This window comes from Staurois parvus, unplaced genomic scaffold (assembly GCF_062004578.1).
Source record: "Staurois parvus isolate SC_StPar_1 unplaced genomic scaffold, SC_StPar_1.0 ptg000679l, whole genome shotgun sequence".
NCBI lineage: Eukaryota > Metazoa > Chordata > Amphibia > Anura > Ranidae > Staurois > Staurois parvus.
In genome coordinates this window covers 1322165-1334579 of record NW_028318475.1, presented here as the reverse complement: position 1 = coordinate 1334579, position 12415 = coordinate 1322165, and the positions used below count along the sequence as shown (strand labels likewise).

The window sequence follows — 12415 nt, the reverse complement described above, 5'->3', positions numbered from 1 at the left end:
GGGCCCTGCTTGTGAAGCTTACAATCTAAAAGGAAGGGGGAGGTGGTACAATTTGGTGATAGCGGTAGGGGAAAGTACAGTTCTTAGGTGGAGGTGGGGTAGGCTTCCCTGAATAAGTGAATTTCAAAGATCGCCTAAAGGCAGACTGGGTGCGGACTGACCTGACTTACTGGGGTAGGGAGTTCCAGAGGATGGGAGAGGCTCCGGAGAAGTCCTGGAGGCAAAAGTGGGAGGAGGTGATGAGGGAGCTAGAGAGCAAGATGTCCTGGGAGAAGCGGAGCGGGCAATTTGGACGATATCTGCGGATGAGATTGGTGATTTAGCTAGGGGCAGTGTTGTGGATGGCTTTCTATGTTGTGGATAGTATTTAGAATTTTATACGTTGGGTTAGTGGAAGCCAGTGAAGGGATTGACAGAGAGGAGCAGCAGTCGCTGACTGGTTGGTAAGGTGTATGAATCTAGCAGCAGCATTCAGAATAGACTGAAGGGGGGATAACCTGTGTAACGGTAGACCAGTGAGGAGGGAGTTGCAGTAATCAAGGCGGGATATAACCAAGACGTGGATCAGTTGTTTTGTGGTGTCAGAAAGGGGCAGATTTTGGAAATGTTGCAGAGGTTGAGGCAGGATTTAGCCAGTGATTGGATGTGGGGCCAAAAGGAGAGGTCTTGGATTACACCTAGCACCCTGGCATGAGGGGGAAGGACCAATGGTTGAGCTGTTGATCTGAATAGTAAAGTCATGAGTAGAGGATCGGGGAGGAGGAAATATTACAAAATCAGTTTTAGAAGGATTAAATTTAAGTCAGTGGTGTGACATCCATATTGATATGTCACTTAATAGATTTGTGATACATGAGGAGATTGAAGGGGTGAGCTGGGGAGTGGAGAGATGTGGATGTCATCAGCATAGAGGTGGTATTGGAAGCCATAGAAGGTTATCAACCTGCCCAGGGAGGAGGTGTATAGAGAAAAGGAGGCACCCAAGGACGGAGCCTTGGGGTACCCCAATGGGAAGAAGAGTTGTACAAGATGCTGAAAGTGCACTGAGAACGGTAAAAAGGAGAACCAGGAGAGAGCAGAGTCACAGAGGCCAATGGAGTGGAGTTTACTGAGGAGGAGAGGGTGGTCAACTGTGTCAAAGGCAGCGGAAAGGTCAAGAAAAATGAGTATGGAGCAATGGCCATTGGTTTTAGCAGTTAGTAGGTAACACTGTTCAACAAATTTTTATTTTTTGCCAGTTTTGGAAACAAAAGGATCCATTTCTTAATGAATTTCACATTCTCAAAGTTCAAAGTTCTCAGAGTTCAAATAGAACAATGAAATTTGTCAATTGGCTCTAGTTTTTCTGTAAACGGAAAGTTTTCTACTATAGGCGTAATGACTACATAATGCACAATAATTATATAGATAGATGTCTTTCCACAAATATAAAGCAAGTGATATTGACTACATAACAAAGCCTAAATGGCATAATATATTGCATAGGATTACCAAGAAAAATTATAGCCATAAGCTAAGTTGAATCATTTTAATACTTAGGATTCTCACTAGTTTTGTCTTCAGTTTGTGTCGGTTTTGCTTCTCTTGGCTTTTCTCTTGTATTCGAGGAAAGGGCTATCTCTTACAACTGCACGTGACTACATGCTTCTGGTTCTTCCTCACTTGACTCAACCACGAAGGATTCTGGTGCTTTAGGAATTGGTAGCCCCTCTCCATGAGGAACTGGACGTATTGCCGATGGAATATTTGGATAGTGCACAGATAACTTTTTCTTCTTATTTAGCACTTTTACAATTGGAGGCACCATACAAAAGTAACAATTACTAACATGATCTGTTGGCTCTCTCCAAATCATTGGCACAGCGAAAGGCATAGATGCCTTTTTTCCATTCAACCATTGCTCCAGTGCCGTCCCACAAGAATTGCAGCATATATGTGGTGCCCAGCTCTTGTCCTGGTCTCCTATCTTGCAGCCAAAATACAAGTTGTAGGCTTTCTTAATCATTCCTGTTATCCTCCTTTTTTGTGAGATAAAAGTTATTTCACCACAGATATAGCAGAAATTATCTGCTTTATTCACACAAGTTCGAGGCATTACTGAGTAGCCTATATAAGCATAAAACGAAATGTAAAGACGAACTACAATCAGCTACAGATACTGCAGCTTTTATGCAGTGAAGTGATGCAATTAAAGGCTAATATTGCATCATCTCAGTATACATGCAATTTTCTATTGGTCACCAGTATCAATTGCGCAATATGCAGCTGAAGTTGCATCATAATTTTGAATGGCTTACGTCATTAGATGGGTGAATATATCATGGAAACTAGAGCCAATCAACATTTTTTAGGGTCATTTTCGTTTTCAGCACCCCAAAATTATGTAAGATTAGCTAATTTTATGCCCAAAACTTTTTACCTGTTGAACAGTGTAATTAGTGAGTTTTAGTAGGGCAGTTTCAGTGGAATCCTGGGGGCAGAATCCAGACTGTAGAGGATCAAGAAGGTTGTTGTCGGTGAGGTAGCAACTCATACGGTTGTGAACAATGCACACGAGGTATATTGCTACTGGGTGCAGAGGTTCCCTACACAAAGGTGACATGAGTCATGAGCATTAACAGAGCAGTAAATAACCTGATAATTTAGTATATTGCAAACTTGATTATGTGATACTGGTAACAAGTGAGTTTCTGTTTAACCATATCAGTCATGTGAACACATCCGTTGTAACAACCCTATGGAAAGACTACCATGTACGCCAGTAGGACATGACATATATAACTAGCTACACACACTTTTGATTTATGAGAAATGAAAAGCTTGAAATGAGCCAATACAAGAGAACATACACAGAAGACAAAGCATGGGAAAAATTCACAAATCAATACTTAGTCCACAGAACAAAGATAAATTGTAAAATACAGGTCAGTCATAGATTTTTGCGTTGGATTCAACTTCTGTGTCTTACTGAAAAGTTAAGCTCCCTGTGGATGGTGCCGAGTTAGCAGGTGACCATAATATCCAAAAAGGTACATCGATGCATAAAGCTGCATTTGAAACAGAGCAATGAAAATTAACTAGTTCCCAATCCAGCTACTAGAAGCCTTAACCGCTTGCCACCCTGCCACTGTGTATATACGTGTGCAGGGCGGCAGTGGAGCGCAAAACCACGTTTAAAAAACGGGTTCCGCGCTCCCGACACTTTCGCCGGCAGGGGGCCGCCGAACCGCGGGTGACACTATTTGATCCAGGAGGGATCAATCATTAGATTTCAGCCAGTGATTTCTGGCTGAAATCACATGATCGGTCCCTGTCCTATCCTGTCCTGTGTTGACATACACAGGGCAGGATATGATGTCATTCTTCTCTGCCTGGACACATTCCGTTCCAGACAGAGAAGAAGACATCCAAAAAGTGAGTACACAAGCACTACACTACAGTTAGAACACTCTAGGACACATTTAACCCCCTGATTGCCCCCCCCCCCCCTCCAGTTAACCCTTCACTGCCCTGTCACCAGTGTTACTGATCAGTGAAGCGATTTTTACTGATCAGTGTCGCTGGCGACTTCCGATAGAGTTAGCGCCCCTCCCAGATAGCGCCAGATTGCCCGCCAGTACACCAGTAATCCCGTTTAACCCCTTGATCGCCCCCCCCCTCCAGTTAACCCCTTCACTGCCCTGTCACCCAGTGTCACTGATCAGTGAACCAATTTTTACTGATCACTGTATCAGTGTCGCTGGCGACTTCCGATAGAGTTAGCGCCCCTCCCAGATAGCGCCAGATTGCCCGCCAGTACACCAGTAATCCCGTTTAACCCCTTGATCGCCCCCCCCCCCAGTTAACCCCTTCACTGCCCTGTCACCAGTGTCACTGATCAGTGAACCAATTTTTACTGATCACTGTATCAGTGTCGCTGGCGACTTCCGATAGAGTTAGCGCCCCTCCCAGATAGCGCCAGTTTGCCCGCTAGTGCACCAGAAATCCCATTTAACCCCTTGATCGCCCCCCCCCAGTTAACCCCTTCACTGCCCTGTCACCAGTGTCATTGATTACAGTGAACAGATTTTTACTGATCACTGTATTAGTGTCACTAGTGACTTCCGATAGTGTTAGCGCCCCTCCTAGATAGCGCCAGTTTGCCCGCTAATGCACGGGATTTTTTTTACCCTAAAACATGTAGCAGAATACATTTTGGCTTAAATTTATGACTAACTTTGAGTTTACGATATATTTTTTATAGCTGAAAGTAGAAAATATTGTTTTTTTTCAAAATTTTTGTTGTTTTTTTGTTTATAGCGCAAAAAATAAAAAGCGCACAGGTGATCAAATACCACCAAAAAAAGCTCTATTTGTGTGAAAAAAAGGACGTAAATTTTGTTTGGGTATAGCATTGCATGACCGCGCAATTATCATTTGAATTAGTGCAGCGCCAAACAGCAAAAAAAGGCCTGGTCATTAAGGGGGGGCTCAAGTGGTTAAAGAAAAAAAAAAAAAAACCACAACAAAAACACCACACTTCCTTTACCTTCTGTGATGAAGCCAAATCTCATTTATGCCTCACTTGATCCAGTCTAGACACTGCAGCTAACAGTGGGAGGTTTTTTTTTTTTTTTTAAATAGCAACAGAGGCAGTGCTGTCAATCCAGAAAGCAATGGGCAGGAGGAGGTATGGCCAGGTACTGACTGACAAGCTGCAGGCTTGCAAATCAGCATTGACAATGCAGATAGCCACTCACTCCCTCTGCAACATGTTCTCATCCCACTGCCTACAGGAGACTGCTCCAAATTCAGGAGGAGCTCAGCACTGGCTTCACTGGCACGCTTTTTAAAAGTTTCTCGCCCGCAATGTACTGCGCAGGGGCGGTAGCTGCAGGCAACCCATACGTCGCTCTGCTCTTCCGGGTTTAGAGCGCGCTTGTGCGCGTCCCCCCCCCCCGCTGTCAGTTGTAGGAGGTGTATGTCAGCAAGTTGCTGCCACAAGTTTTTGGAAAATGAAGTAAAAACAAAAAACTTGTTTCTTTGCTTTTTTTTTATATTTCAAAACCTTTTGAGAAAAAACAAGATCCGCAAAATACTCACCATGCCTCTTTTTAAATTCCGTGTCTACTTTCCAAAAAGGGGTCATTTGGTGCTATCCTGGCATTTCAGGGCCTCTGAAACTGATAGGTAGTGAGGAAGTTACGCACCTTCAGGCTTTCAAAGTGGTCATTGAATTTCAGGCTTCTGTATGTGGCTAGGCTCCCAAAAAGTCTCACACATGTGGTACCCCCATACTCAGTAGAAGTAGCGGAATATATTTTGGGGTGTAATTCCACATATACCCATGGCTTGTGTGAGCAATATATCATTTAAGTGACAACTTTGTGTAAAGAAAAAAAAAATAAAAAAAGTTTTTCATTTTCCAAAAACTTGTGGGGGAAAAAAAAAAAAAAAAAAATATCTTCCATGGACTCAACATGCCTCTCAGCAGATAGCTTAGGGTGTCTACGTTCTGAAAAGGGGTCATTTGGGAGCATTTATACTGTCCTGGTATTTTAGCACCTCAAGAAATGTGAAGGGCAGTTCGAAAGTAAAAGCTCTGTAAAGTCCATTATCTACTGTATACTATAGTTTGTATTTTTTTTTTTTTTTTACCAAAGACATGTAGAAAAATAAATTTTGGCCAAAATTTATGACTGAGTTTTGTGGATATTGTTTGTGACAAAATAAGAAAATATTGTTTTCAAAAGTTTCATTTTTTGTTTAGAACGCAAAAAAAACAAAACAAAACAAAAAAAAAAAAAAAAACCCACACCTCAGAAGGTGATCAAATACCACCAAAAGAAAGCTCTATTTGTGTGAAAAAGAAGGACATACATTTAATGTACAGCATTGCAAGACTGCACAATTGTTAAACTAGTGTAGAGATGTATAGCAAAAAATGGTGTAAATTGCAGTATCTATACCATAGTTTGTAGATGCTATAACGTTCACACAAAGCAATCAATATACACTTATTGGAATTTTTTTTGTACGAAAAGACATGTAGCAAAATACATTTTGGCCTACATTTATAATGAAATTTGAGTTTACTATATGTATTTTTTTTTATAGCCAGAAGTAAAAAATACCGTTTTTTTTTTCAAAATTTTCGGTCTTTTTTTGTTTATATTACAATAAATAAAAAGCACACAGGTGATCAAATACTACCGAAAGAAAGCTATTTGAGTGACAAAAAGGACATATAATTTAGTTTGGGTACAGCATTGCATGACCATGCAATTACCATTACTTACAACTTTGAACTCTGCTTTACAAACTATTGATCTCTAAACTCGGTGTTACTTAATCCTGATTTCTGAACTCTGCGTTACTTAATCCTGTTCTATGCATTACCTACTACACTGACTTCTCAACTCTGCTTACTTACTACTCTGAACTCTTTATATACTACTGATCTCCGAACTCTGCATTACTTAATAATGACCCCTGACATCTCCTTACATACTCCTGACCCCCAAACTCTGCATTACTTACTCTTGTCCTCTGAACTCTGCGTTACTTACTACTGTGTTTTTTACAGTGGCATTTGTGATTTTTTTCTTGTGAATTTCGTCAAACCTTAATTAGTTTGCAATAGGGTCTTTCTAGCTTACCTTCTTAAAAAAAAACAAAAAAAAGTTTTGCTATATCTTGGTGATCTTGCATAGCTATATCACAGCTTCTATGAATGGAGGTGGTGAGGGGAAAGAAAATTTCAATTAAATCTGCAGCCAACAGCACACAGGACACATTAATTTGGGCAAGGTCAGTAGGGTGTCCCCAGATTTAATTTAAAAAATCTGGAAACTTTATTCTAGCTACACACCAATATTTATTGATTTCATTCTCAATTTAAACAACGTTTTACATATAAATTGTACATTCACATCAATCTCTGCTCTCAAGGAGCTTACAATCTAAGGTCCCCAATTCAAATTCATAAATGCACATACCAGGGCCAATTTAGACAGGAGCGGATCAACCTACCAGCATGTCTTTGAAGTGAGGGAGGGAAACAGAGTACCTGGAGGAAACCCACACTGGCACAGAGAGAACATGCAAGCTCCAGGCAGGTATTGCCATGGCTGGGATTCAAACTAACAACCCTAGTGCTGCAAGGCGGCAGTACTAGATACACACACGGTGTTAAAGTCAAAAAGGGACTTTTCATTTAGTGGTACAAAAAAGGATGCTGGCGTGGCAGTACTACACACAGTAGTAAGTGGCAAGTGTGTCCTATTACCGATTGGTGGGCCAGTCCATAGACCGGTAATCAAGATGGCAGACAACCGTGTTTGTGCGTGCATAGAACAGTGTGAGGTAATGAAGTTTCTTGTGAAGGAAGGCGTTAAACTTAAGGATATCTACAGAAGACTTCAAGCACAGTACAGTGATGAGACGCTCAGCCGCAGTAAGACGATTGAATGGTGTAAATATTTCAAAAGATGGCCATATACTGTATGTGTGCCAGAGACTATCCCGGCCACGGTGGTTCCCAGCCCACAGCAGTCATTCCTGTGAACATTCAGTGAGTGAAACACCTGATCCTGGATAATTAATGCAAGATTTGTCGTGAAATTGCACAAGAAACAAATCTTTCTATGGGAACGGTGAACACAATGATGACAAAGTGAAGCAGGCTGTTCTAGGATGGTTCAGGCGTACTGACAAATCTTTCTATGGCGAAACTTTCCAGGTATTAGTTAAAAGCTGGGATAAGTGTATAAATATAGCAGGGGAGTATGTAGAAAAAAAAAATAAATGTAGTTTTCACTCCTGGAAATGTGTTCTTTTAACACACACACACACACACACACACACACACACACACACACACACACTATTGCCAAAAATATTGGGACACCCCTCCAAATGATTGGATTCAGGTGTTCCAATCACCTCCAAGGTGTATATAAATCTACCGCCTAGGCATGCAGACTGCTTCTACAAACATTTGTGAAAGAATGGGTCGCTCTCAGGAGCTCAGTGAATTCAAGTGTGGTACTGTGATAGGTTGCCACCTGTGCAATATGTCCATCCGTGAAATTTCCTTGCTACTAAATATTCCACGGTCAACTGTTAGTGGTATTATAACAAGTGGAAGCAACTGGGAACAACAGCAACTCAGCCATGAAGTGGTAGGCCATGTACAAAATGACAGAGCAGGGTGAGCACATGCTGAAGCGCACAGTGCGCAGAAGTAGCCAACTGTCTGCAAAGTCAATAGCTAAAGCCCCCCAAACTTTGTGTGGCCTTCAGAACAACAACAGTGCATAGAGAGCTTCATGGAATTGGTTTTCATGGTCGAGCAGCTGCATCCAAGCCTTACATCACCAAGTGCAATGCAAAGCATCAGATGCAGTGGTGTAAAGCACGCCGCCACTGGACTCCAGATCTATGTGAATGTGTTCTCTGGAGTGATGAATCACGCTTCTATGTCTTGCAATCCGATGGACGTGTCTGGGTTTGGTGGTTGCCAGAACAGTACTTGCCCATCTGCATTGTGCCAAGTGTAAAGTTTGGTGGAGGGGGGATTATGGTATGGGGTTGTTTTTCAGGGGTTGGGCTTAGCCCCTTAGTTCCAATGAAGGGAACTCTTAAGGAGTCAGCATAACAAAACATTTTGGATAATTTCATGCTCTCAACTTTGTAACAATTTGAGGATGGCCCCTTCCTATTCCAACATGACTGTGCACCAGTGCACAAAGCAAGGTCCATATAGACCTCAACCCGATAGGACACCTTTGGAATTAGAGGGGAGAGTGTGAGCCAGGCCTTCTTGTCTGACATCAGTGCCTGACCTCACAAATGCTCTTCTGGAAGAATGGTTAAACATTCCCATAGACACTCCTAAACCTTGTAGACAGCCTTCCCAGAAGAGTTGAAGCTGTTCTAGCTGCAAAGGGTGGGCCAACTCAATGAACCCTATGGACTAAGACTGGGATGCCATTAAAAGTTCATGTAAAGGCAGGCATCCCAATACCTTTGGCAATATAGTGTATAACACACACACACACTTTAGTCAGAGAATAGCATCAAGTTAATTAATCTCCTGGGATGTTGATCTGGTCAGTTAGGTAGCAGAGAAGGTTGTTAATCAGTTTTAGCTGCTTTGGTGTTAATGAAATTACCAACAGGTGCACTTGATGGGCAACAATGAGGCAACCCCCCAAAACAGGAATGGTTTTACAGGTGGAGACCACTGACATTTTTTTCCCTACTCATCTTTTCCGACTGACTGTGACTAGTTTTGAATTTGGCTAGGGTCAGTGTCACTACTGGTAGCATGAGGCGATACCTGAACCCTACAGAGGTTGCACAGGCAGTACAACTCCTCCAGGATGGCACATCAATACGTGCCATTGCCACAAGGTTTGCTGTGTCTCCTAGCACAGTCTCAAGAGCATGGAGGAGATTCCTGGAGAAAGGCAGTTACTCTAGGAAAGCTGGACTGGGCCGTAGAAGGTCCTTAATCCATCAGCAGGACAGTTATCCACTTTGTGCAAGGAAGAGCAAGATGAGCACTGCCAGAGCCCTACAAAATGACCTCTAGCAGGCCACTGATGTGAATATCTCTGATCAATCAATTAGAAACAGACTTCATGAGGGTGGCCTGAGGGCCCAATGTCCTCTAGTGGGACCTGTGCTCACTGCCCGGCACCATAGAGCTCGTTTGGCATGGACCACTGAACACCAGAATTGGCAGGTACGCCATTGGCGCCCTGTGCTTTTCACAGATGAGAGCAGGTTCACCATGAGCACATGTGACAGATATGAAAAAATTCTGGAGGAGCCGTGGAGAAAGTTATGCTGCCTGTAACATTGTTCAGCATGACCATTTTGGTGGTGGGTCAGTGATGGTCTGGAGAGGCATATCCATAGAAGGACGCACAGACCTCTACAAGCTAGATAACGGCACCCTGACTGCCATTAGGTATAGGGATGAGATCCTTGGACCCATTGTCAGACCCTACACTGCTGCAGTGGGTCCTGGGTTCCTCCTGGTGCATGAAAATGGCGAGAGTATGCAGGCAGTTCCTGGAGGATGAAGGAATTGATACCATTGAATGGCTCCCACACTCACCTGACCTAAATCCAATAGAACACCTCTGGGATATGTTTCGGTGTATTCGGTGCCACCAGGTTGCACCTCAAACTGTCCAGGAGCTCAGTGATGCTGTGGTCCAGATGTGGAAGGAAATACCCAAAGACACCATCCGTTGCCTCATTAGGAGCGTACCCTGATGTTGTCAGGCATGCATACAAGCACGTGGGCGGCCATACAGACTACTGAGTACCATTTTGAGTTGTTGCAATGAAATTTCGGCAAAATGGACTAGCCTGCTGCATACATTTTTTCACTTTTCGGGGTGTCTTTGAATTCAATCCTCTGTAGGTTGATAAATTTTCATTTCCATCAAATGATGGGGCATGCTTACGTTCCTAACACATTGCCTAGTCTATGTCAGTATAGATATCCAGCATGATATTTTTCCCCACTGAGATCTGATGTGTTTTCAAAGTGTTAATTTAATTTTTTTTTTAAGAGATATATATATTTATTATTATTATAGATTTTACATATCATAGTTTTCAAAGACTTTGTGAAAAAAGCAGATGAAAAAAAAACAAAAAACAACTCACTGGAAACAGTTTGGTCCGAACACAGTAGCCAGGTTGTAGATATTCATTTTATTTTCGGCATGTCGCTCCACTACCTGAGTCAGAAAGTGGCAGAGGTACTTCAGCAGACTGTAATGAGTATCTGGCAATTCATGGATCAGCTCTTTTAGACGATTCTCTCTTTGTGTATCACTTCCAGTCTCTGTGAAGAAAACAAATAGATCATTGTTACACTGAAAAATGTTCCAGTATCTTGAATACACATTCTTGACTAGAGTCATTTTAATGAAGATGGTGTAAGTCTCTCATCCGTCATTTACTGTACAAATATGCTGTTATTTCAAAAATAAAAAAAAGATATTCGCTTTAAAATCAAATGCAGACTTAAACCAAACTTTGCATTTGACATTTGTCTTCGTTTAAACAATGTTTGATTACAATGCGATGTTAAGTCATTTGGCAAATTAAGTTCATGTGACCCGTTCATTTTTCCAAGAGAAAAATATCTGATCTCCCTCCGAATACCTCAATCCTCATCCACAATTCAAGGTGAACTGGAAAATAGCAAAAACAAAGTTTGTCCCTAAGCAGTGTCCTCTTGCAAGTATGTCTCACTCATACTTCTGCTGTTCGCCCAGGCTATCCATGAGATTTAAAGCTAAACATTCGTTCTTTCCAGAAAAAAAAAAAAAAAAAAAAAAAAAACACTGTCTGCCGAGCTAGGATTGCCCACCTTTGGTTGCATGAACAATCTGATCAAGTGTCTATTTTACCATATGAGAATAAAACAGTTGCATGCAATATGCATACTTACCAATCTTCTGAGATGAGACAGAGGAGCACAACGTATATAAGTAAAAAAGGACCTACCCCTACTACACCAATCCATTACAAGGACCACACCAAATAACTGCCAATGCAGAGGGAGCAGGAGGCGGGGCCGAGCCATGCTCTGAGTCTTAAGGACACAGAGGCAGCTTGGGAGCAAGCACACACAAGTGCCCCCAGAGCAAGCAGCTTTCCCTGGGGGCACTCGGCGTGGTGAAGGAACCAAGAGCGGCGTCAGGGGACCAGAGGAGGATCAGGGCTGTTATGTGCAAAACCATTGCACAGAGCAGGTAAGTATGACAGGTTTGTTATTTTTCAAGAATAAAAAATGAACCTTTAGAATCACTTTAAAAGATAAAGAAGTCGCATCACACACACACACACCCCTAATTGGATGCATTCTGAACCGCATCCGATTCACATGACATGTGAACCAAAGCCCTTTTCTATGGAGCCAGTTCACATATGTATGGGACAGCTGCTGTGCAATTTTAAAAGGAGTCAGGTACGATTTTCAGTGTGGTTCTTTTTACAAATCACACTGAAACTGGCCCCACACATGTGAACCCGGCCTAAAGGTTTGCTTCATACGGACAATATTATGTACATGACATTACATGCGAAGCCTTCCATCATAAATTATTTGATACATATTTTGGAAAATGTTGGTCTATATTTTGTTTCCACAAATAAAACGTGAAAAAAGAAAAATGCCAAAAGCTTGCTAAATTTTCATAGGCAGTTCACCTCTGACTTTGGAACTATGAGAAATGTACAGTACCTGTCCTTAACCTACCGTCGATTAATTTTCTTTAATTCTTCGGCTATATTGTCTCTAAAAATTCAAGCTCAGATTTGTGAAAGTAGTGCATCAGTATGTTGTCTTTTACGGTGTCCTTTGTGAAAAATAAAAGTAAAAAAATGTTCAGTGGACACCTGA

The 12415-nt window shown here is 42.0% G+C and overlaps 1 protein-coding gene across 1 annotated transcript in view; it reads right to left on the bottom strand.

Annotated features, from left to right (window-relative positions):
- FAM13A (family with sequence similarity 13 member A) overlaps window positions 1-12415 on the bottom strand; it is a 270449-nt gene that overhangs the window by 223163 nt on the left and 34871 nt on the right. The window contains exon 3 of the mRNA XM_089652312.1: window positions 10669-10849. Within this exon, the coding sequence (XP_089508438.1) occupies window positions 10669-10849 (181 nt within the window). The remainder of the gene's footprint in view (window positions 1-10668; window positions 10850-12415) is intronic.